The sequence below is a fragment of the Corythoichthys intestinalis genome, chromosome 16 (genome assembly GCF_030265065.1).
Source record: "Corythoichthys intestinalis isolate RoL2023-P3 chromosome 16, ASM3026506v1, whole genome shotgun sequence".
Lineage (NCBI taxonomy): Eukaryota > Metazoa > Chordata > Actinopteri > Syngnathiformes > Syngnathidae > Corythoichthys > Corythoichthys intestinalis.
Genome location: NC_080410.1, coordinates 47,008,489 through 47,035,382, shown reverse-complemented (window position 1 = coordinate 47,035,382; position 26,894 = coordinate 47,008,489). Strand labels below are relative to the sequence as shown.

At 40.3% G+C, this 26,894-nt stretch overlaps 1 protein-coding gene across 3 annotated transcripts in view; it reads right to left on the bottom strand.

The window, feature by feature from the left end:
* prkar1b (protein kinase, cAMP-dependent, regulatory, type I, beta) overlaps positions 1-26,894 on the bottom strand; it is a 163,805-nt gene that overhangs the window by 117,969 nt on the left and 18,942 nt on the right. Inside the window, exons 1-2 of one of the 3 annotated variants that reach the window (XM_057860741.1) lie at positions 20,776-20,894; positions 6,084-6,254 (exon numbers count right to left, since the gene is read on the bottom strand). In XM_057860741.1, the coding sequence (XP_057716724.1) occupies positions 6,084-6,236 (153 nt within the window). In that variant the 5' untranslated portion in view covers positions 6,237-6,254; positions 20,776-20,894. Of the gene's footprint in view, positions 1-6,083; positions 6,255-12,616; positions 12,854-20,775; positions 20,895-26,894 lie in introns of those variants that run through there. The other 2 variants (XM_057860740.1, XM_057860739.1) reach the window with 2 other exon arrangements.

The following is a 26,894-nucleotide window of genomic DNA, read 5'->3' as shown; positions in this document are numbered from 1 at the left end:
GGGTTGTTCCGATTATGTTTTTTTGCTCCCGATCGTTTTAGTTTGAGTATCTGTCGATCCCGACATTTCCCGATCCGATTGCTTTTTTATTGCTCCCGATTCAATTCCAATCATTCCCTATAATTTTTCCCGATCATATACATTTTGGCAATGCATTAAGAAAAAAATGAATAAAACTCGTACGAATATATACATTCAACATACAGTACATAAGTACTGTATTTGTTTATTATGACAATAAATCCTCAAGATGGCATTTACATTATTAACATTCTTTCTGTGAGAGGGGTCCACGGATAGAAAGACTTGTAGTTCTTAAAGGATAAATGTGACTTTGTATATTGTGACTAAATATTGCCATCTAGTGTATTTGTTGAGCTTTCAGTAAATGATACTGTAGCCATTTAACTGTTCTGCCCAAATGCATGATGGGAAGTGCAACCCTGACTGTGCGTAGTGGCACCAATTGATATATCTTCTCTGCGTTGAGAAGTAACATAGGGTGTTAAGGAAAAGATCAACCACTACCTTTCTTCCCCACATTGCTTCCAACAATATTTCTAATTGTTGAGAGAGGGATTGTAAGGCTTTAGCCAATTAAAAAGAGGCTTCAAAGACTGCCAAAATTCTCTCTACTCATTTTACGCTGCCTGTTAGCTCTATATATAGGTAAAACGGCGCCATTATAGATTGAACGCGACAATGCGTGAGTGGGTCGTGCAGCGCATGCGTTAATTGCATTAAATATTTTAATGTGATTAATTAAAAAAAAAAAAAAAATTAAATGAATTTGATAAATTTGATAGCCCTACTTTAAGCCAAAACTAAATACTCTGGATGAATGTAAGACATTTTATCTGTAATATTAAATACAATTACAAAACGATTTAATTAAAAAATATACAGTATATATATTAAAAAAAGGCATGTCCGATATTTTTTTGCCGATTCCGATACTGTGAAAATGACGTGATCGGACCCGATCGATAGGGATGCCGATCGATCAGGACATCTTTAGTGGTAACTGTTGATTAAAACTAGACAATTTTTTTTTTCTTTTGAACTTATCCTATTCAGCTGCTTGGCATGGAGAATTGGAATCTGAGTGTCCTATTGGTCTGAACAGTTTTATTGTGTCGCATGAAAGTATGATATACTCTGAAGTCAGTATACATCTCACCTAATGTAATCTTCTGATATGCTTGCAAGCATGACCAGTTGTTTTTCACAGAAAACCGCTGACAGTTAGTTTTGCCTCAGATAATCATGGTCTTTAACTTCCAACAATAATCATGGACTTTTAATTGCCAACCAGCAAGGCTCATGACCTATTTTGTAAGATGAGTTAATCACCAAACAGATACACCTCCTTTTAAGTACAGCATATAAGCAACGCCGAGCTCACGGTTCGGTGTGCATTTCTCTACACAGCTTTGTTCTGTCATTGAATGCACCCAGAAATTTCTGAAATTAAAACTGTGCAGTAATTATCTCTTCCCTCCAGTCTTTTACTTTGCAATCCAGTCTAGCCGTCTCACCTGAATTGAAAACGAACACGCGGAAGACCTGAGACCTCATTGTGTTTTGTTTGTTAGGATAATGCAGTGAGTGGAAGGGGTTTTGGGGGGGGCAGAAAGGAAAATAAAAAAGGACAGAGACAGAAGAGAAGAACAAACAACGGCAAAAAAAATACATTCAACACCTATGCTAACTATGAATATAGTAGTGCTATTGTTAGCTAAAAGTATTTCCGGTTGACACCATGTAGGGGTCCTGATTACCAAGGAGAAAAAGGACGGTGGGTCAGGAAGAGACGTGATTAGGTGGGGTGGAGCATACACAAATCAGCAATGTGAGGTGTAGAACCCAGTATTATGTAAATCACTTGTAAGTGTGGATATGTTGACATCCTATTCTATGCTGCCTGATCGCTAATCCTAGCACCCATTCTTTCTCTACTTGAATGTGTCTAATTGCACCCAGTCAAGCATTAATCCCATCAGTGGTGTGATAGTCCTGTAGGCAAGAGGAAATGCTGCGCGGGGGCCGCCCCAGGATAACAACCCCTTCCCGGCCAATCAGGGGGTTGAGCGAGCGCAGCCCATTCCTCCTCTTGCAGCTCCAACAAGGGGGCCACCGTCATCCCCCCCAGGTTCCAGGGTGGTGCCCTGGACCATCCGCGCCCCCATTAATCGCCCTTCAGGGAAGGGATGAGGGGATATACCGTTGCCCCCTACTCGCACCCCTACGACAGCCCGCCCAGTTAAATAAAAATGACTAATGATTACTTTACCTTATCAATAAAAAAATCTGATCTATTTTACACTTGACTGTTGCTCAGTATATCCATCTATCCATTATCGTCCTCTTAATCCAGGGTCAGGTCGTGGGGGCAGCCAGACATAGTCTCTGCAGCGTGTCCTGGGTCGTCCCCAGGGTCTCCCGCTAGTGGAACACCTCTCCAGTCAGGCGTCCAGGAGGCATCCAAACCAGATGCCCGAGCCAACTCAGGTGGATCTTCTCAACGTGGAAAAATAGCAGCTCGACCCAGAGTCCTTCCCGGATGACCGAGCTTCTAACCCTATCTCGAAGGGAGGGTCCTGACATCCTGCGGAGGAAACTAATTTTGGCCTCTTGGATCCAGGATCTTGTTCTTTCGGTCATGACCCACAGCTTGTGACCATAGTTGAGGAAAGTTAAAGGTAGCTCAACTGGTACATCGAGAGTCTCGCATTTTGACTCAGCTCCTTCTTCACCAAAATGTACCGGTGCAGAATCCACATCACTGCAGACGCTGCACCGATCCACCTGTCGATCTCCCGCTCTCTCCTACCCTCACTCGTGAACAAGACCCCAAGATACAAGAACTCCTCCACTTGGGGGAAGGATCTCATCCCCGACCCTGAGAGGACACGTCACCCTTTTCCGACTGAGGACCATGGTCACGGATTAGGAGGTGCTGATCTTCATCCCAACCCCTTCACACTAGCCTGTGAACTGCTCCAGAGAGAGTTGGAGATTAGGGCTTGATGAAGCCAACAGCACCACATCATCTGCAAAAAGCAGATGCAATGCTGAGGCCACCAAACCGGACCCTCTAAAACAGGGGTCCCCAACCTTTTTTGCACCACGGACCGGTGTTATTTGGGTCTTTTTTTCACGGACCGGTGTTCTGACAAATTTTGCAACCCATCAAAAATTGCAACGATGCGGTTCTGCGCATCCGCGTAACGTTAAACATAGCCGCAAAATGCGCAAATGCAGCGATTCCAAAGTAAACACTACACAAACTTTCTTGAAAGAAAGGAATATTAACTTACGTTTGATCATGGAGGGACTTGTAGAAAAGTTCTCCACAGATACATCCTGCCATGTTAGCTGCACACAAAAACTGCACACCACTCTCACCATTAACGACCTCGCCTTGTCGTTAAACAGAAGCCCGCTTCACAAAGATATGATGTTGGAGATTGTAGCAAGGTTTTCAATGCTCTTGTAGTGATGTCAGGATATTCCAGAATGACTTTAATCCAGAACCTCGGTAGAGTTGTTGTCTCAAATGTACGTTTCATAAGGTCGCCGTCATTTGCGATCTCTACAAGTTGATCTTCCAGTTAAACACTGCTCGGTTTATTCACAAACGGGTCACGAATCCTCTCCTTCGCAGTTCGTGGGTCTTCGAGGTTGTAGGCTCGTCAGGTGCCCTTTTTGCCGTAAAAATATCTCCAAAGACGTCTGTTTTTCAGTCATCTTCGCTAGTGTGGGGGCTAATTATTTCCGGGAACAAATGTGCTGCGCCCGCAGCCTAGCAACACGTTATTATCGAGGACAAGTGCACATAGATATATTACATACACAAACAAGATGTACTGCTAGCAGTCCAATCAATGGATTTCTATGACGCCATTCTAATCTATTCCGTGGTATTATATCTAGCGCAGACAGGGATATTGGTGTGTTAAGCAGGGGCACAGGGTTAATTCAGCCAGAATGCGGTCGTTATTAAATTATTATTTCTGTGCGGCCCGGTAGCAAATGCGCCACGGACCGGTACCGGTCCGCAGCCCGGCAGATGGGGACCCCTGCTCTAAAAGTTTCGGCTGGGCTAAGAAATTCTGTCCATAAAAGTTATGAACAGAATCGGTGACAAAGGGCAACCTTGGAGCAGTCCAATCCTCACTGGGAACGAATCTGACTTACTGCCAAGCTCTGGCACTGGTCCTAGAGGGACTGAACAGCCCTTACCAGGGAGGTCAGTGCCCTGTACTCCAGAAGCACCCTCCACAAGACTCTCTAAGGGACAAGGTCGAACGCCTTCTCCAAATCCAAAAACCACATGCAGACCGGTTGGGCAAACCCCCATGTACCCTCGAGGACCCTGCATAGGGTGTACGGCTGGTCCACACATCGAGGACGAAAACAAAACTGCTCCTCCTGAGTCCAAGATTCTACTTCCCGATGGACCCTCTTCTCTAACACCACTGAATAGACTTTACCAGGGAGGCTGAGAGCTGTGATCCCTCCATAATTGGAACACACCCAAAGGGGGACCACCACACCTGTCTGCCAATCCAGAGGCACTGTCCCCAATGTCAACGCGATGTTGTAGAGGCGTGTCAGCCATGACGGCCCCACAACATCATGCTCAGTATAGACTATGTCAAGTTATTTGAATATGGGTGTCGATTGAATTTATTGTCAGACACGAAAGAAAAGTGTGATTGCATGTTTGCAAGTGTATGACCAGGGAAAAAAATGATAGGATACAGAAAGTGGTGAGAAAGTACGAATGAATGTAGCCGTGTAAGTGCAAGAGGTGTAATTTGATGTGATTCTACCATGGCCTCCTAAGTGATTGCATGCACACGTGAGTGCGTCTCTGATGTCAGGACTGACGCTACAGGAATTGAGGCTGATGATGGGGGCGTGATCGTTGCCAAGGCGCTGACATGCTTGTGTGCAGTCAGAGACACGAACGCATGCGAGCAATTTGACACTCTTGATGTACTCGGGGGTAATCAGAGCTCGGTGATGGGTGGCGAGGGATATGACAGAAGGGTTGGAGACATTGTAATTGAAATGGTATATTATAGCAGGGAAAAAAATTGGTTTTGTGCAAGCAGTGTTTTCGTCAACGACAATGAAAGTATTTCGTCGACGAACAATTTTTTGTATGACGATGACGAGCTAAAACCGTGTCTTGGCCTCAAGTAAATCAAGTATGTTGTAACCCGGGGACTACCTGTATTCATATAATACCGTTTAATCCAGATTAAGGTTTCCTATATATATACAGTTGTGGTCAAAAGTTTACATACACTTGTGAAGAACATAATGTCATGGCTCTCTTGAGTTTCCAGTTATTTCTACAACTCTGATTTTTCTCTGATAGAGTGATTGGAACAGATACTTCTTTGTCACAAAAAACATTAACGAAGTGTGGTTCTTTTATGACTTTATTATGGGTGAACAGAAAAAAATGATCAAAATGATCATTTAGTGTTAACCGGTCAATTATTTTATTTTTGAATGGATGTAAAAGCTCCAAGCTGGATTTAATGGAGTTAGTGACATAATTTGTCAGATGATACTAAGTGACATCTGTCACAAGCATTTATTAAGGCCCATGATAGTGTCATGACACCATTATGACAATCTTATGACACCACTGTCAAATAAAGTGTTACATATTAACCCAAATAAATCAACAAATAAGCCGCACTTTACTATAAGCCACAGGTATCAAAATGAAGGAAAAAAGTAGCGGCTTATAATCCGAAAATTACGGTATATATCCACCTTGTGTCTTATCTTTCCATTCTAACAATAATTTACAGAAAAATATGGCATATTTTATATATAGTTTGAATTGTGATTAATTACAATTAATTTTGAAGCTGTAATTAACTCGATTAAAAATTGTAATCGTTTGACAGCCCCAATTGTAATGTTAGGCTGTGATGTTATGAGAATGAGTAACAATATTGTCAAAAAAAAAAAAAATATATATATATATATATATATATATTTTTTTTTTCCAATTTGTTCAAAAGTCCCAGCTGTGACTAGGTGTTCAGTCTGACCTTGCGCACGTAACTGACGGCATCCTCTTCGGTGTAGACCTCGGCGCTCACCCCTCCACGGCGTCGGCGGGCCTTGACCACCGGGTTGGGCGGCGGGGGGGAGACCTCGTCATCGTGAGAGTCCGACTGGCTGTTAGACTTCTGCCTCGCCATGATCTGTTTGCATTCTTCCTATAAAGAGACAAGTGCAAGTACAGTCTTGGTGAGGGAGGAACAACTGACAGACGAACAGAAAAACGGAACCTGCCAGAGAACAAATGGCAGGTGAGGAAGAAAAGAAATGGAATCTAGGTCAAACGGTCTCAACTTGGGTGACAAAAGACACACGGTCTGCTAATTTGACTCCTGCTGGAAGAAAAGACATCAGCTCGCCTCTGGCTGAATGTTTTTTCAAGTGCCCAACACTCTGCGGGTGCTGAATTATTGATTGCAAACTTGATTAACACATTAGCATGCAGGCGCGCTGATATGTGAAAGCGCTGAAGGACGCCGCTGACTGGATGATCATTTGTTCCTCTGCACTGCGTACAAACCGTGCGTCTGGAGTCAAATATCAGCTACCTTTGGGTCGGATGGCCTTAGTCTTAAGCTAACCGTAGTTTAGGTTGTTGCTTACTAGGGGTGTTTAAGGCAGCCACAGACTTATAGGCTCTAATAATCTACAACTTTTCTCTTTTACTAAAATATGTTAAAAGAAACACATAAAATATTGCCATTGATTTAAAAATCTATAATATTTAGGACATGTTTTGACTTACGGAAGGTGCCATGTTTTATGCGCGCAATGCATGCGGGGGTGATGACGCGGGTGGGCTGGACTGGGAGAATAGTTGTGCTCCATACTTGCGAGGCTAGCATGATGACTAGCATGATTTTGTCACATTAGGCTGCTGGTCAGATTGTTATTTACAGAGCTGTGGGATGAGTTCCCGAAGTCGTACCCGCATCCAATTCCAACTGATCAGCTGTGTCGTTAAACCGATCCTAGGCGGGTTGCCGAGATATTGACTTTCTGCTATTTGACAGTTTGTGGTTGCCTCGTTGCCTTGTTTTTTTTCGTTCGTCTGCCTCTCACCGCATTTTTCGCTCTTTTTTTTATTTTTTTATTGTGCGTTTGAGCATTGCAAAAAAAAAATTTTTTTTGCATTGTACAGCATTTAAGCTAGCAAACGTTTGCTTGGTAAGTCAGCCAGTTGTTCTTTTGTTGTACTTTGAGCCTCATTTATTTTATTTTATTTTATTTTATATCGTTTAAGGCCAAACTCAGGTATTGTAATTTATTTTAAAATTCATTTATTGCTTTGGTGAAATGATGGTGAAATTCTGCAGTTTGAAGACGCTTTAGCGAACTTACATTTATTTCTTTTAAATATCCTAAAATTTATTCTGCAACGCATTAAATGTGAGTAATGCGATTACGTGATTATTCGAACTAATTGATGGATTAATCGTTTACCTAAATAATTGATAGCTGCAGCCCTAAAACTAATTTTACAAAAACGAAAACATCAAATGTGGATTTAAAGTCAAATTAATATAACTCATACTAACATTTATCTTTTAAGAACTACAAGTCTTTCTATCCATGGTTCCCTTTAACAAAACTGATAATATTGTGTTAATAATTTCACACGAGTTGCTCAAAAGTATCATTCACACCCCCTGCCAAACTATGAAAAAAAATGACACTTATAAGCCGAAAAATATGGTAAATTTCCTTTCATCGTTTAGACTCATCTTGAGTAGACATGTGCCGATTACCTATTTCAAGGTGTACCGTGGTATGAAAACGTCACGATTTCAAAACCGCAAAACATTTCCGTCATTCCATTCCTAATGTATTAGCTATTTTTTATGTCCCAAAAATGCAGAAATCCCTTGCTTGCATTTGCAAGTCTGAACTGTCCTAAACCGGTTGTTGCTCAGTGTCAGTGAGTCAGCTGTGCAACACAATGGCTGGAGGAGGTGAAACTCCTGAACCCCCCCCATCGAAGAAAACAAAATCGATGGTATGGGAATACGGCTACAGCCTAGTGGAGGAGAGCCAACCGACATGTACAACATGTTTGCGGAGGGTGACTGCCGAGGAGGCAATACCTCCAATGTGATTTTGCATTTATACAAAATTAAAGGTTCGTAAATACTAAGCCTGTCGCGATATGCAGTAAGTCAAATTATCGCACGGTAAAAAAAATGAGGACGGTCATTTTCCCGGCTGCCATTTATCGCTGTGTGCGTGCATATGTGCATGAGAGTGCTAAGTTAACTTGGCACACGTGCGTGTTGATTACATATGTGACTCCAGTAGCTTTCACACATGTTTATTAGCCATCAACACGCCATGGAATTAAAGTTCAGACATATAAAATAAGGAAACTCTTCTATATTAAATATTGTAAAACATTAGCATTGCTACATTGAGGCTAATGGAAAAAAGACTATTTACCACTTTAGTCTGCTATAAAACATTGACAGTGTGCTCCACAACGCAAAATTGCGATGAAAAGGTGACACATCAAACATGAAAACTTGCTGGATTAAAGAATTTGCCAGCAATGTGACCAAAAGAAAAAAAATCTATTACTGATACAAAATGCATGACGAAAGAGAAGAGCATGTCGTTTTTGATTCTTTTTACTGAGAGTAAAGCCTAAGTTATGCTCCCGCGTTGCAGTGACGCAGCGACTACGACGTCATTTGACATTGGTTTTCCGGCCAGGTGACGCGTTGCTCTGTAATTCATCGCCAAGCCACTAGAGCGGTGTGGCGTTATGTTTATACGGTTTGGGGGCTGCTTGTTGACTTCCTCTTGTCTAGTTTAACGGAGAAAAAATAAACATTGCAAGCTGGAACGCTTGAATCTGGCTCTTCAGCTCATCAACATTGAATAAATGTTGATCATACAAATGTTGAGGCGCAGGTGACGCAGAAGACGGCTTCGAGGCGGTCTGTCCAACTTTTGATGCCGCATAGAGAGTTCAAGCCTCTGGTGGAAACCAGTTAGCTGTAGCGGCTAGCTTCAAACTGGCGTCGAGCACTGTGTCCAGCGTTTTGTCGGAGGTCTGCAAAGCCCTCCGGCCCGATTTGTTTGCCGTGTCCTACAAACAGCCAGTGGGAAGCCATGGCAGATTTCTGGCGTCTATTGAATTTCCCAAAATGCGTTGGAAGCCAAAAGCACCGAGGCACTCTCAATTAGTGATGATGTATGTGAACTGTCTGTTGTTGAAAATTAAACATCAAAACAACTCTTTTTGCCACCAAACCTGTGCTTTATTCTTCATATACTTGAAGTGTGACACGTGAACAAGTCACAGACTCACAGCAAACATATGTACACAATAAATGATGAAGTGCACCAACAAAAAATATGACATACAGCAATAAAGAGCTGGCAGTTTTTGGCCGACTGGGTAACCACTTCGTGTGACCATTCGATTCTGAACACACACATACTGTACTTGTCTCCGTGGTTCTTCCATTTTTTTTTTTTTTATTCAATCGCTGGTTGACCTCCAGCCCCGTATTTTCAGCAATCTCCTCCCACGAATTGCTTGCCATTTGGTAATTTTCATAATGTCTTGACAAGACATTGTAGAAGTTGTCGTACTTGCTCTTCGTTGATACTCTCGTCGGCTTGGTCCGTTTTTGCGTGCAGAAAAATAATGTTTGAGAATGGCGGGGATTTCGGAAACAACAGTCTGAGCGGACCAATCATAGTCCATTTCCACCACGTCACACGCGTAGACGCGACGCGAAGTCAGAAAAAAAAGAAGGACCCACAGAGGCTACGGCGCAGGGTCTTAAATCGGTTCTTCCTTGATGGCGCAGGTCTGACTCGACCTTAAAGCTTACTGTTAGTGGCTTAGCAAACGTACCGTATTGGCCCGAATATAAGACGATGTTTTTTTTGCATTGAATTAAGACTGAAAAAGAGGGGGGTCGTCTTATATTCGCGGTCTAAACGTCATACCCATTCACGACACTAGATGGTGCCAAATATCCTTGAAGCCATGTTCTGTCATGACAGATCTCAGCTACTCTCAAGTTTAACCAGTTTGCATTGTTTTATTGCAATGTTTTTCCTTCTTCAGATTTGTTTCAAGACTAAAGTTACAGTTAGACTTCACTTTGATGGTTAATGCAGTTATTGCATTTTTTTTTTTTATTTATCACAATAGATTGGTTTGTTTACATTTCAAAAACCAGAAGCCATTTATTTACAAATGTGATTGCACTTTAGTTTACATATTTAAATGTTCAGATATTAAGATTTGAATGAGGCAAAATAATATGTTTTTTCTCTCAAATATATTGTTATAATGAGGGTTGTTCCAATGTCTTTTTGCTCCCGATCCGATCCCAATCGTTTTAGTTTGAGTATCTGCCGATCCCGATATTTCCCGATCTGATTGCTTTTTGATCATATAAATTTTGGCAATGCATTAAGAAAAAAAATGAATAAAACTCGGACGAATATATACATTCAACATACAGTACATAAGTACTGTATTTGTTGATTATGACTATAAATCCTCAAGATGACATTTACATTATTAACATTCTTTCTGTGAGAGGGATCCACGGATAGAAAGACTTGTGACTTTGTATATTGTGACTAAATATTGCCATCTAGTGTGTTTTTTTTAAATTTCAGTAAATGATACAGTAGCCATGCCCAAATGCATGATGGGAAGTGGAACCATGACTGTGCGTAGTGCTACCAATTGATATATCTTCTCTGCGTTGGGAAATAACATAAGGTGTAAAGAAAAAGATCAAGTGCTACCTTGCTTCCCCACATTGCTTCCTATGATATTTCTAATCGTAGGGAGAGGGATTGTAAGGCTTTAGCCAATTAAAAAAAGGCACCGAAGGCTGCCACAATTCCCTCTACTCATTTTACGCTGCCTTTAATCTCTCTATATAGGTAAAATGGCGCCATTACAGATGGACCACGACAATACGTGAGTGGGTCGTGCAACGCATGCATTAATTGCGTTAAATATTTTAACGTGATACATTTTCTAAAAAATTTATTACCGCCGTTATCGGGATAAATTTGATAATCCTACCTTCAGCCTAAACTAAAGACTCTGGATGAGTGTAACATATTATGTCTGTAACGTTAAATACAATTAGAAAACGATTTAATTAAAAAAAAAATATATATATATATATATATTTATATATTGAAAAAAGGCATGGCTGATATTTTTTTTCCCCCCGATTCAGATAGTTTGAAAATGACGTGATCGGACCCGATCGATCTCTAGTTATAATCATTTGTAATTATTTTCTATATAAAAATTAATTTGGTGTTCAAAAACTCTTTTTTCAAACTTGAGTCTTGAAAAAGAGGGGGTCGTCTTATAATCAGGGCCGTCTTATATTCGGGCCAATACGGTACTTCCAGTGAACATTTCAAAATAAAAGTACATTTTCTGGATTTCTGGAGGCAATCGCATATACTTCCGATTCTACATTAAAAATACATTTTAAATGACACCCATTATGAAAAATCTGATTGGCAATGATAATATGATGTAATAAATGATTATAATTTGGCTTCAAATTTGCTGCATGCGCACTTTGCAGGTCAAGATGACAGTCATTTTGGAGCAAATGAACACTTTTAATGGGCTGTAATTTGCAGACAACAAAAATGACAGTGGCTTTCTCACCTATTTCATATTCTGCATCTAACTAGCTTTAAAATGACTCATTATGCATTGTGTGTGTGTGTTGTTTTTTAATATTTATAAATTTTTATATAGTGTGTGTTTTATTTAAGAATAACAATTTATTGGATTTATTAGATGTATTGTCACCATATTCGTGGTTCATGAGGTTAAAAAAAAACAGGCAATAATATTGCATATCGCAATAATTTATGAGACAATACCTACCAAAAACCTACTATAATTTGCTATCGCGACAGGCCTAGGAAACACTTGTCATGAACGTTTCCAACCAGCTAAGAGAGTTAACTCCAGCGTGTTTAGTGTGGCTAGCGTTGGTAAAACATGTGTTTTTCTCTCTCTGGCAACGGCCTGTGTTGAGAAAGAGTGTGTGTGTGTGTATAATGTAAACACGATAAGAGTCATACACATGTGCTTTTTATGGAAAATGAATTACTTTTTTTATGATGGCAATAATGTTGAGCTGTGGGTTAGGCTCACCTAAAGGACTGCATTCATTTTCATTTTGTTTAGAGTATATATATAACTTAACATTATACTTATGTTCCAATTTGCTAATATGTTTTGAAAAATAAAAATCCTGTTCAATGGAAATTCAATTTTTTAAAACCCCGATATCTCAAAGTAACTCATTTTAGAGCTGTATTTGCAATACCGTGACACTGTGATATTTTGGCTTAAGGTTATCATACCGTCAGAATATCATACAAAACAGGCAAGCAGAATACAGGTAAGAGCAGTAGACAAATAGTTAAACCAATTGTGGTGCCAGTTTCCATTCCTGTGCAAAGACAGACAATCTAAACATGCTTTACATCAACTCCTTGTATTTACCATTGCATGAAGCGGCCCCCAGATGGACCTGACGCGTGTCCACTTCAGTCTGTCAAAAGGAGTCGGGTGTCATAAAAAACAAATCGATAGGCATCTCATACACAGCGGCGGCATGTCGCCATGCCCAACTTTGTGAGTGCGAGTAGGTAGCGGATCCGAGTACACTTGAAAAGAGATTGCACCGACGCGACGTCTGCAAATCCCCTGAGGCACGGCGGCTCAGGACAACTGATGAAAACACTGATCGCAGAAAAAGCCTGCACATTTTCTCTCTCTCTCCCTCTCTCTCGGAGTGACTCGCAAACAGCACAATCAGGTGGCGCAATCTGCCGGCTCGTCTCGCTTCCCTTCTGTCACTATAGCAACGGGAGCTCTGTGAGCATCCTGCATAGTTGATGCTGAGTCTGAGCAGGAAGTCGCTCGCGCGCATACCCACTCCAGCTGCATCTACACTACGGGAGAGTTCCACAACCGCAGGGATGCGGACCGGGACGGGCGAAAACAAACTAAGACTATGAGAATGAGCTTGCCGACGAATATGAGATACTTTCAACATCAACCCAAGTTGACAGATTGATTCTTCGTCTCCACATCTTTACGTATGTGGTTATTTCTGTTGAGAAAAAATGGAATCTTGCACAGGACAGAGGGGGAACCAGCGGGGAGTGCAATGGTGAGGGGGTATCAACCCATATATTCCTAGTTTGCCCACACACTTAACTCAGCGAGCCAAGCATGAAATGAGGATGTTGCGTGAGCCACAACAAGTCAGGGCTCTAGACTAACATTTTTTACTGGAAGCACAGTGGCCCCGAACTTAGAATTTTAGGGGCGCAAGCAGATGACTCCAGGGCGCAGACTGTAAATCATAGGTGTCAAACTCGGGCCCGCGGGCCAAATTTGGCCCACAGTGTAATTATATTTGGCCCGCGAGGCAATTTCAAATTAATATCAGAGCTGGCCCGCCGGTATTACACTGCGGCAGCGCTGTAATGCCACATTCACTGCTTAAACTACAAATCCCATGATGCCCTGCTGTTGTTTTGGTGCCTCAAAACAACGCGACAGAGTCAGACACACCCTCTCCTCTGTGTCAGTAGCGTCTATGGTAGCGGTCATGGATGTATTAAGGAGGTAGTGATCCATCTTCGTGCACACTCCTTCAGCTAAAACCTCTGGTGGACCCCGTTCCTCTCCACCGGACCACACTGCGACCTCAAACTACAGCTGTCACTGTGTTACCCAACCAAGAAATGGCAAAAAGAAAGGCAGAAAATACAACTTTGTTGGACTGGTGGGAGACGGCTCAGTTGCTCTCCATGTTTGGTAGCACTTACAGCGGGGCAAATAAGTATTTAGTCAACCACTGATTGTGCAAGTTCTCCTACTTGAAAAGATTAGAGAGGCCTGTAATTGTCAACATGGGTTAACCTCAACCATGAGAGACAGAATGTGGGAAAAAAAACAGAAAATCACACTGTTTGACTTTTTAAGAATTTATTTATAAATCATGGTGGAAAATAAGTATTTGGTCACCCACAAACAAGCAAGATTTCTGGCTGTCAAAGAGGTCGAACTTCTTCTAACGAGGTCTAACGAGGCTCCACTCGTTACCTGTATTGATCACCTGTTTTAACTCATTATCGGTATAAAAGACACCTATCTACAACCTCAGTCATTCACACTCCAAATTCCACTATGGCCAAGACCAACGAGCTGTCGAAGGACACCAGAGACAAAATTGTAGACCTGCACCAGGCTGGGAAGACTGAATCTGCAATAGGTAAAATGCTTGGTGTTAAGAAATCAACTGTGGGTGCAATTATTATAAAATGGAAGACATACAAGACCACTGATAATCTCCTTCGATCTGGGGCTTCATGCAAGATCTCACCCTGTGGCGTCAAAATGATAACAAGAACGGTGAGCAAAAATCCCAGAACCACACGGGGGGACCTAGTGAATGACCTACAGAGAGCTGGGACCACAGTAGCAAAGGCTACTATCAGTAACACAATGAGCCGCCTGGGACTCAGATCCTGCACTGCCAAACGCGTCCCCCTGCTGAAGCCAGTACAGGTCCAGGCCTGTCTGCAGTTCGCTAGAGAGCATTTGGATGATCCAGAAGAGGACTGGGACAATGTATTATGGTCAGATGAAACCAAAATACAACTTTTTGGTAGAAACACAGGTTCTCGTCTTTGGAGGAGAAAGAATACTGAATTGCATCCGAAGAACACCATACCCACTGTAAAGCATGAGTGTGGAAACATCATGTTTTGGGGCTGTTTTTCTGCAAAGGGACCTGGACGACTGATCTGTGTAAAGGAAAAAATGAATGGGGCAATGTATCGAGAGATTTTGAGTGAAAATCTCCTTCCATTAGCAAGGGCATTGAAGATGAAATGTGGCTGGGTCTTTCAGCATGACAATGATCCCAAACCCACAGCCAGGGCAACAAAGGAGTGGCTTCATAAGAAGCATTTCAAGGTCCTGGAGTGACCACTGATAATCTCCCTCGATATGGGGCTGCATGCAAGATCTCACCCCGTGGCGTCAAATTGATAACAAGAACGGTGAGCAAAACTCCAAGAACCACACGGGGGGACCTAGTGAATGAACTACAGAGAGCTGGGACCAAAGTAACAAAGGCTACTATCAGTAACACAATGCGCCGCCAGGGACTCAAATCCTGCACTGCCAGACGTGTCTGCCTGCTGAAGCCAGAACACATCCAGGCCCGTCTGCGGTTCGCTAGAGAGCATTTGGATGATCCAGAAGAGGACTGGGAGAATGTGTTATGGTCAGATAAAACCAAAATAGAACTTTTTGGTAGAAACACAGTGTTTGGAGGAGAAAGAATACTGAATTGTATCCGAAGAACACCATACCCACTGTGAAGCATGGGGGTGGAAACATTATGCTTTGGGTCCGTTTTTCTGCAAAGGGACCAGGACGACTGATCTGTGTAAAGGAAAGAATGAATGGGTTCATGTATCGAGAGATTTTGAGGGAAAATCTCCTTCCATCAGCAAGGGCATTGAAGATGAGACATGGCTGGGTCTTTCAGCATGACAATGATCCCAAACCCACAGCCAGGGCAACAAAGGAGTGGCTTCATAAGAAGCATTTCAAGGTCCTGGAGTGGCATGCCCAGTCTCCAGATCTCAACCCCATCTGTGGAAAATCTGTGGAGGGAGTGCAAAGTCTGTGTTGCCCAACGACAGGCCCAAAACATCACTGCTCTAGAGGAGATCTGCATAGAGGAATGGGCCAAAATACCAGCAACAATTTGTGAAAAGCTTGTGAAGAGTTACAGAAAACGTTTGGCCTCCGTTATTGCCAACAAAGGGTACATAACAAAGTACTGAGATGAACTTTTGGTATTGACCAAATACTTATTTTCCACCATGATTTGCAAATAAATTATTCAAAAATCAAACAATGTGATTTTCTGTTTTTTTTCCACATTCTGTCTCTCATGGTTGAGGTTTACCCATGTTGACAATTACAGGCCTCTCTAATATTTTCAAGTGGAAGAACTTGCACAATTAGTGGTTGACTAAATACTTATTTGCCCCACTGTATGTTTTTTATTTCTAAATTTACTAGCCTGTGTAATAAGCTAATTTTGACATTTATCTCAGAAGGCTGCAAACAGAAGGGAGGCATTTAATTTTGATTGAAATTTTATTTAATATGCCATTGATATATTTTTTAAATTATTATTATTACTATTGTTAATATTAGTAGTATTATCGGCAACTTGATTTTGCACGCCTGTACTTTTAAGTTATATAAGTGTTGCTTGTTCAATTTTCATTGTTAAATCAAAATTTGTTTGGTTCCATATTTAAAGGTTCATTTGTTCAACCTTGGCCCGCGGCTTTGTTCAATTTCAAATTTTGGCTCACTGTGAGAGTTTGACACCCCTGCTGTAAATCGAAATGCGAAATTTTCCTCTAATTTTCACTCTTTAACCGATAAATACTTTCATGATAAACGCATAAAATTACAAACTTATAAATCTACAGTGGTATGAAAAAGTATCTAACCCTTTTGGAATGGCGTACCACAAGAAACACATCACTTTTGCTCATTAATATTCATGACATTAGCAATTGTTGATAGGCAGGTCAACCTCCCGTTTGTGCTAAATAGTAAATGAATGGAAATAGTGTACAAACGAGATGTTTACTGAGCTAAACCTACCAATTCTGTCCGAAAATGACGTCCCCGTTGCCAAATTCACTGGTAAAGATGTGGACGAACATATAAATGTTCAGTTAAAGAGATGGCTTGAGTGTCGAGGGCTGAAGTAGAGCCGACGTGATCCACAGTTAGCTTTTTTATCGACACCTTTTTCTTGTGTGCATTGCCTTATGCCATTGACAATGATATTCTCCTGTTTCAAGAATCTATCCTTTACCGCCTTATGCCCTGTCTTTCTTATATTTTATATCCTTTGGTTTTCTTACGTCTCTGACCGTTCTTGGGGGCAATTTAAATTGCCATTTTTGTGTAGCGATCGCAAATGCTACTCGGTGAAAGCCAACGAACACCTTTAATTTTTTTGTTAATAAGAAATTTTAATTCTATAATTTACACTTCCCCCTTACCAGTGTTTTCGTCAACGGTGACTATGACGAAAATATTTCGTTGACGAACAATATTTTCATGACGATGACGATGACGAGACGATAACAAGCTAAAAACGTATCTTGGGAGACTAAAACTTAACGACAATGATGCCAGTTTTTGTCTGACGAGACGAGAACGAGACGAAAATGCGCCGTAGTTTTCAACGCATGGTCACAATGTGTGATATTTTATGTGTCATTACCCTGCCTGGTTGTGTCACTCATGTGAGGTGCTGCGACCCCCCCAACTCACCCACTAGTCAAGTGACCTCTCCAGTCTCCCCATTGCTTGCTTTGAGACACAAGATTTGTCTTTTTATCTCGGCAACAGAGAATATGCCGTGTTGTTTTAGCCTAGTAAGGTCTGTGCTGCGTGCTAAATGTAAGTCGTAGCATTATCATTGCAATCACGTTCACGTTAGCATTAGGCCATAGCTCACGGCGCGCGTCCTCCTAAACTCTCAAACAACTTTTTTTACAGACAGTTCGTGGCGTCCAGGCGGGTACAACTAATTAAAAATAATGTAGCCTACTGTTTTCCTGCTGCTTGTGTAGTATCAAGTAATAGATTTGGAGATGCTACAATATGTGCTCGTCTGTCAATGTTCATTGGAAATCTTTTATTTTTGGAGTGAAACTTTTGAATTTTACAGACGAAAATATTGTCGTTTTCGTCAACAAAAACTAGACGAAGACAAACACATTCTGAAATGACTAAAATATGACTAAGACTAATAAGTATTATCGTTTAAAAGACGAAAACTAAGACAATATTAAAATGGCTGCCAAAAACAACACTGCCCCTTACTAAAGTTTTTTTTTTTTTTTTTAACAACAGAAAAAGTATAAGTGGCAGTCAGATACCATTTAAAATTTCTTCAGGTCATTCATTGTCAGACAGAAGCAGCACGGCAAAACGCCACGCTAAAAAATAAGTGAAAATATCAAAATGGCTTACCTCTTCGTCCTCTGTAGGACCTTAGCGCCCACAAAAATGTTTATTGCATATGAAATGTCAATGGCTTAACCTTGCTAGCTTTAACCTGGTCTTGTGGACGTCCGCGCAACTTGATCCATTCTTCACAGAGTTTTTGGTTTCGGGAAGTGTATGAAGAAAACATCCTTCATATGAAGTAATGTCTAGAGTAGTTTCCACAAGTTCTATAGCAGCAGTGTTTGTTCGGTATGTTCTTTATTGAAAGATTACCGGGGAAAACAAGCAGAAATAACATACAAATACATACAAATAACAATAAGTTGTATGCGAGGGCGTGTCTAAAAATGTCCCACTTCTGCATTAGCATTCGTGCAGTATGCTACTTCTCTCATTTCTGCATTAAATCATCAAATGTGATCTGATCCTTGTCAAAATCACACAGATGAAAAATAAGTGTCTGCTTTAACTAAAACCACCAAAAAATTTATGTTTTCATATTTTAATGAGGGCAGTATGCAAACAATGACAGAAAGGGGGGGGGGGGGGGGGGTAAGTAAGTGAACCATCAAATTTAATATGATAAATACTTTGGCAGCAATAACTTCAACCAGACACTTCCTGCAGCTGTATATCAGTCTGGCACATCGATCAGCACTAATCTTGGCTCATTTTTTTCGCCAAAACTGCTGTAGTTCAATCAAATTCCTGGGGCGTCTGGCATTAATCACTGTCTTTAGGTCATGTCACAGCATCTCAATGGGGTTCAAGTCTGGACTTCGACTTGGCCTCTCCAGAACGTGTATTTTGTTCTTCTGAAACCATTCTGAAGTTGATTTACTTCTGTGTTTACGATCATTGTCTTGTTGCAGAATCCATCCTCTTTTTAGTTTCAACTGTCTGACAGACGGCCTCAGGTTTTCCTGCAAAACATCCTGATAAACTTTTGAATTCATTCTTCCATTAATAATTGCAAGTTGTTCAGGCCCTGAGGTAGCTAAACAGCCCCAAATCATGATGCTCCCACCACCATGCTTCACAGTGAGGATGAGGTGTTGATGTTGGTGAGCTGTTCCATTTTTCCTCCAAACATGACCTTGTGTGTTACTCCCAAACAATTCAATTTTGGTTTCATCAGTCCACAAAATCTGTTCCTAAAACTTCCGTAGAGTGCCCAAGTGCCTTTTTGCGAATATTAAACGAGCAACAATGTTTTTTTAGACAGCAGTGGCTTCCTCCGTGGAGTCCTCCCATGAACATCATTCTTGGCCATAGTTTTACATATAGTTAATGTGTGCGCAGATATATTGGACTGTGCCAGTGATTTCTATAAGTCTTTAGCAGACACTCTAGGGTTCTTTTTTTTTTTATATACCTCTCTGAGTATTCTGCGCTGAACTCTTGGAGTCATCTTTGGTGGACAGCCACTCCTTGGGAGGGAAGCAACAGTGTCACACTCTTTCCATTTGTAGAAAACTTATCTGACTGTCGATTGATGGACCTCCAGACTTTTAGATATGGTTTTGTATCCTTTCCCAGCTTTGTACAAATCAACAATCCATGATCGCAGGTCTTCAGACAGCTCTTTTGACCGAGCCATGATGCACATCAGACAATGCTTCTCATCAATACATTTCTTACCAGGTGTGTGTTTTATAGTGGGCAGGGCAGCTTTAAACCACTCATCAGTGATTGGGTAGACACCTAACTTAAAATGTTTGGTAAAAATTGGTTTCAATTGCTCTTTAAGTCTCCTTAGGCAGAGAGTTCACTTACTTATTTCTCCCCCTTCTGTCTTTGTTGCATGCTATCCTAATTAAAATATGAAAACTATAAATCTTTGGGTGGTTTTAGTTAAAGCAGACACTGTATTTTCATCTGTGTGATTTTGACAAAGATCAGATCACAGTTGATAGTGATTTTATGCAGAAATGTGAGAAATTCCTAAAGGTTCAGATACTTTTTCATACCACTGTATGTTCAAAATATAACCTCATGCAGGTCTGACTACCTCGCGAGACTTCAGTGACTTCATTTTCATAACTATTCCAGTCTTTTTTCAAATACTCCTCCCCCCAAAAAATTGCCACCTAAACGAGGACTGTTGAAAGAAGAGAAAAGATACAAGATCTCCTAATCGGTGCCTGATAGCCAGGACGAAGGGTAGAAAATGGAGCGAGACATCAGCGACTCGCATAAGTGCACAAATGAGTCCTCCATTATAGCGAGCGAGTAATGTGAAGGCAGGCCAGAGATTAATCCAAACCAACAATAGGCTCCACACAATCACAAATGGCTGGCCCGAATGTGCCGTCTAATGTCGCCGTTATTAAAACCATCATCCTCTCTGATTTCAGCCCATTTACGCATGACGGGCCACATTAAAATGGGCCTCTCTTGTTTGGTTCACTCCGCACTAATTTGAGACAGGCAAATCAAAAGTTCTGACATTCCCAAAAGCTTTTCCGCATACCGTAATCTTTCAAGTCGGGCGCCAGAAAAACTATCATCACCCTCGTAAGAAGTAACGACGACCTATAAGGAGCCTCTCGACAAATATGGAGGAATAGAAACAAGCTTTTTACCTTGAGCAGTAGCCCTCGCTGATGTACAATTCACTCTCCAGTGAGAGGACAACCCAAAACAACACTACACAAAAGCACACAGGTAATGAAGCATGGAGAGTAGTCTACTCATCACTCTGTTCCAGCCCATTACTGCACCACAATGGACACAAAGTCCGCTGTACTTTTTTTTTTTTTTTTTTGCGGGGGGGGGGGGGGGGGGGTCTGCAATTGTGCCCGTGTTTCATGGAGATCCTGGCAATGAACTCTCTCTGTTGGCTCAACACAAATGCACACATTGTGGATGCATAGCGACTTTCCACCCGCAGAGGTGGGTATAGAGTACCGTAATTTTCTCACTATAAAGTAGGGTTGTTCCGATCATGTTTTTTTTTTGCTCCTGATCCGATCCCGATCGTTTTAGTTTGATTATCTGCCGATCCCAATATTTCCCGATCCGATTGCTTTTTTTTGCTCCCGATTCAATTCCAATCATTCCCGATAATTTTTCACGATCATATACATTTTGCCAATGCATTAAGAAAAAAATGAATAAAACTCGGACAAATATATACATTCAACATACAGTACATAAGTACTGTATTTGTTTATTATGACAATAAATCCTCAAGATGGCATTTACATTATTAACATTCTTTCTGTGAGAGGAATCCACAGATGGAAAGACTTGTGACTTTGTTTATTGTGACTAAATATTGCCATCTAGTGTATTTGTTGAGCTTTCAGTAAATGATAATGTAGTCATGCTCAAATGCATGATGGGAAGTGGAACCATTACGGTGCGTAATGCTACCAATTGATATATCGGTAGCACTTTATAATAACTATCCGTTTTACTGGATAATAGATCATTAGTAAACTGTTGATAAATGATTTATTGTTGATTTGTGAAGTATTTGTTAACAGTTTGTTAAGCATTTACAGGGTGTTCCAATATGGTTGACCCCATTCTAAATGCCCATTCTAAATGCTAGTTGATGGATCTTAATAAAACTATATACTCTTTATGTTGAAGGTCATAAATTTTATTGGTTAAATATACAAAGAAAAGTACAGTGATACCTCGGCTCACGAACGCTTAAGCTCACGAACTTTTCGCCTCAAGAACATTAAATTCGCGAGCATATAGTCTCTGCTGACGAACTAGTTTTCGGCGGACGAACCAATTCACGCGGTCGAAAAGCGCCACGAGAAGCTGACGCACGCTCACGGCGTCCCAGTTCGTCCCCTCACTTTCGTTGAGTGCGGACGTGGTTTGTGTTTGATAGAGATTTTGGACCATATTGTGTGTACTTTTGCTATTATGGGACCGAAAAAGAGTTACCTACAGTCCTTATGGAAGGTGACTCGTGTTACCAATTCGCCCCCGACTGGTAATTGGCGGTGCTTTCAGCTTCCCACCGTAGTGAGAAGTGGACCGGCGAGTCACGTTGGCTCGTTGTCGTCGGTTGTCTTCGGTTCGCCCGATTTCTTCTCCAGAAAGGTGGCGGCGTGCATACAAACACCCAGAGGTGTCGGATGGCTTTTATTAACAACCAAAAGCATGTTGTGGGCACAGCAGTGGAGTCTACGCTAACTGCGCACTTTGCCGGTAACACTCTCCTTCCAAACAGTAACTCCCTCCCTCCCTCCTCCTCCCACTCCATTCCATCAAGCCATCAACTACCATCACAAAGGTAAATAAAACGACTTTATTATACAGTACAGTTTATTTCTTTAATTATAACACAATAGCACATTTATTATACATAAAATAAGGTATATTTTTGTGTAGTTTTAAGGCTTATTTAGTAGAAAATTATGTGTTATGGGGACCTGGGAACGGATTATTCTCATTTTAATGGTTTCTTATGGGAAATAAATGTTCGGAAGACGAACTTTTCGCCTTACACACACTTTCTGGGAACCAATTATGTTTGTGAGCTGAGGTATCACTTGTACAAATATTTGTTGGTACGATGGCAGATTTTCATAAATGTGCAACATGATCTGCGTGCAAATGCCTTTTCTTTTAAAGTGAACGGCATTTCTTAACCTGAAAAGATAGAAATGCAAAACATTACACACAAAAACTTGAAACGTTTCGACACAAACTGCGTTTCAGGTTAAGAACACCCTGTAAATGCTTAGCAAACTGTTAAAAAATACTTCACAAATCAACAATAAATCATTTTTCAACAGTTTACTAATGATCTATTAACTAGTAAAACGGATAGTTATTATAAAGTGTTACTAATATATCTTCTCTGCGTTGGCAAATAACACAAGGTGTTAAGAAAAATATCAATTGTTACCTTGCTTCCCCACATTGCTTCCCATGATATTTCTAATCGTAGGGAGAGGGATTGTAAGGTTTTAGCCAATTTAAAAAAGGCTCCAAAGGCTGCCAAAATTCACTCTACTCATTTTACGTTGCCTTTTATCTCTCTGTATAAATAAAACATCGCCATTACAGATGGAGCGCGACAATGCGTGAGTGGGTCGTGCAGCGCATGCATTAATTGCGTTAAATATTTTAACGTGATACTTTTTTTTTTTAATTAATTACCGCCGTTATTGGGATAGATTTGATAACCCTACCTTAAGCCTAAACTAAAGACTCTGGATACGTGTAACATATTATGCCTGTAACGTTAAATACAATTAGAAAACGATATAATTAAAAAATATACATATATTAAAAAAAGGCATGGCCGATATTTTTTTGCCGATTCCAAAACTTTGAAAATGACGTAATCGGGACATCTCTACTATAAAGGCGCACCTGACTATAAGCCGCCACACACCAAATGTCACACAAAAACAGCATCTGTTCATAGATAAGCCGCACTGGACTATAAACCGCAGATGTCCTCACTGTATTATGGAATATTTACACCAAAAGATATTAACCCGCAACACTTTATTTGTCATAAGCGGATTTTAAGGGGGGTCAGGCCCCCCCTGGTGACCGAAAAATGTCATTGCATGAAACTGACTTTCCTGTATATATATATATATATATATATATATATATATATATATATATATATATATATATATATATATATATATATATATATAAGTTGTAAAGCAATAAAACTGCAACAAAAATGAATGAAATGAACAAAAAAATATATTTCTATAATGGGTCAAAATTATTTTTCTAACAGATCACGTGACGAGCACCTTAGACGGTCATTTGCTTTGCATATAATTTTCAACAACAACAAAATAAATTAGGGGAGGGCAATTTTATTTTTCAAATGATTTTTTTTCTTTCATTGAAGTTTTTTTTTGATTGAAGCAACTTTTTGGGGGGATTGAGAGATTTAGACACAAATGTCCTACCCATAATATGGCCCAAACACAAAAAACGATTGCTTCAATCAAAGAAAACTTTTTCAATGAAAAATGAAGTGTTCAAATGCAAATTTTTCAATCTCAAATATTTTGAAGTTTATAAGTTTTTTTATGATTGAAATTTTTTGACTTAACTTTTTTTGATTGAAGTGATCTTTTTGAAAATATCTATTTTTTTGAAACAACTTATTTTTTGATTGAATGACAGAAACAAAAACGTCCCAGTCAAAATGTGGCCCAAACACAAATCAAATCAATCAAAAAAGTTGCTTCAGTCAAAAAAAAAAACTTGACTCCAATATTTTTCAAATTTATTTTTGCATTCATACACATTTTTTTATTTTTATTGAAGCATATAATATTTTAATGGAAGCAACTTTTTTGGGGATTGAATAATAGACACAAATCTACCTCCATATGGCTCCGCACAGGGGATACAATTTTTGACTGGGGTAACTACATTTGCACGACACCGGTGGGTAAGAGTGGGACAATATCTCGATACCGCGATATATTGCGATATTTTGCAACCCAACTCGATTGGTTATCGATATGCTCCCGCCAAGTATCGATACTTATATTTGACGGATTGGCCATACAATGGAGTACGGATGCTGTAAACTGCTCAATGTTTGTTGAGCAATTCCTTGGCGGTCCACTCGGGGCGCTCAAGAGTGGCGGTGAAGGTAAAGTGCGCACGAGTCGTCTAGAGAAGAAGAGAGGAAGCTCCAAGTGGATTGAAAAAAATAAAAAAGCTTCGTGAGAACGGTGGAGGAAAAAGAGAAAAATATTGCTACAAATCACACATGTGGACACACTTTAGATTTTACATCAACAAGAAAAGAAGTAAGGTGAACAAGGATTTTGCTGTATGCTAGAATTATCTAACAAAAATAAGGTTCACTGGCAGCTGGTGACGAAGTGGACTGCTTCACTTTCATCACTTGAGGTAATAAAGTTTTGCAATGTAATTGATTTTTTCATTTACATGTATTATTTTGATGACATTTGGTGTTGAATGATATAAAATAAACCAGGACCCTAAACTGGATGAAAATGAATATCGAACAAGCCTACATGAATTTACTGATTTATTTGATATTATTTGAGAACCACTTTCCATCTGGTTTACTACACAAACTGTTATTACAGCCATTTTGATACAATAAGCTATAAAAAGGGTTTGAATAGCTTCCAAGATATATAAGGTGATGTGCATGCTAATTAATGTAGCCTACATATTAAAAGTAGGTAATTATTGTATTTTTAATTTCTATACTTTCAATTCATATTTTTTAATTCAATCTATACTTTCAACACAAAAAAAATCAGGTTTCAACTCAAAAGCTATTAAGTAGCTAATATTTTTTGTTTTATTTTGTTGTTTTTAAGGTGAGGAAGAATGTGACTGACTGAGTCCGACATCTCAAATGCTGAAGCAGATGGTGGAAGTGCTCAAACCAATGGTTTTGGCAACAAAGGCCATATGCGTAGAAAAGACCCACCAATTTTATCATTGCCCCAATCCAAGCTCAACTGCTGACTGACAACTACAGTACTGTTATTTTTTTTTTTTTTTAAGATTTAAAAAAGGGATCCATTCATCATGATCTCTCCAAGAGATACAGTGCCTTGCAAAAGTATTCGGCCCCCTTGAACCTTGCAACCTTTCGCCACATTTCAGGCTTCAAACATAAAGATATAAAATTTTAATTTTTTGTCAAGAATCAACAACAAGTGGGACACAATCGTGAAGTGGAACAAAATTTATTGGATAATTTAAACTTTTTTAACAAATAAAAAACTGAAAAGTGGGGCGTGCAATATTATTCGGACCCCTTGCGTTAATACTTTGTAGCGCCACCTTTTGCTCCAATTACAGCTGCAAGTCGCTCGGGGTATGTTTCTATCAGTTTTGCACATCGAGAGACTGACATTCTTGCCCATTCTTCCTTGCAAAACAGCTCGAGCTCAGTGAGGTTGGATGAAGAGTGTTTGTGAACAGCAGTCTTCAGCTCTTTCCACAGATTCTCGATTGGATTCAGGTCTGGACTTTGACTTGGCCTTCTAACACCTGGATATGTTTATTTTTGAACCATTCCATTGTAGATTTGGCTTTATGTTTTGGATCATTGTCCTGTTGGAAGATAAATCTCCGTCCCAGTCTCAGGTCTTGTGCAGATACCAACAAGTTTTCTTCCAGAATGTTCCTGTATTTGGCTGCATCCATCTTCCCGTCAATTTTAACCATCTTCCCTGTCCCTGCTGAAGAAAAGCAGGCCCAAACTATGATGCTGCCACCACCATGTTTGACAGTGGGGATGGTGTGCTCGGGGTGATGAGCTGTGTTGCTTTTACGCCAAACATATGGTTTTGCATTGTGGCCAAAAAGTTCAATTTTGCTTTCATCTGACCAGAGTACCTTCTTCCACATGTTTGGTGTGTCTCCCAGGTGAAACTTTAAACAAGACTTTTTATGGATATCTTTGAGAAATTGCTTTCTTCTTGCCACTCTTCCATAAAGGCCAGATTTGTGCAGTGTACGACTGATTGTTGTCCTACGGACAGACTCTCCCACCTCAGCTGTAGATCTCTGCAGTTCATCCAGAGTGATCATGGGCCTCTTGGCTGCATCTCTGATCAGTTTTCTCCTTCTTTGAGAAGAAAGTTTGGAAGGACGGCTGGGTCTTGGTAGATTTGCAGTGGTCTGATGCTCCTTCCATTTCAATATGATGGCTTGCACAGTGCTCCTTGAGATGTTTAAAGCTTGGGAAATC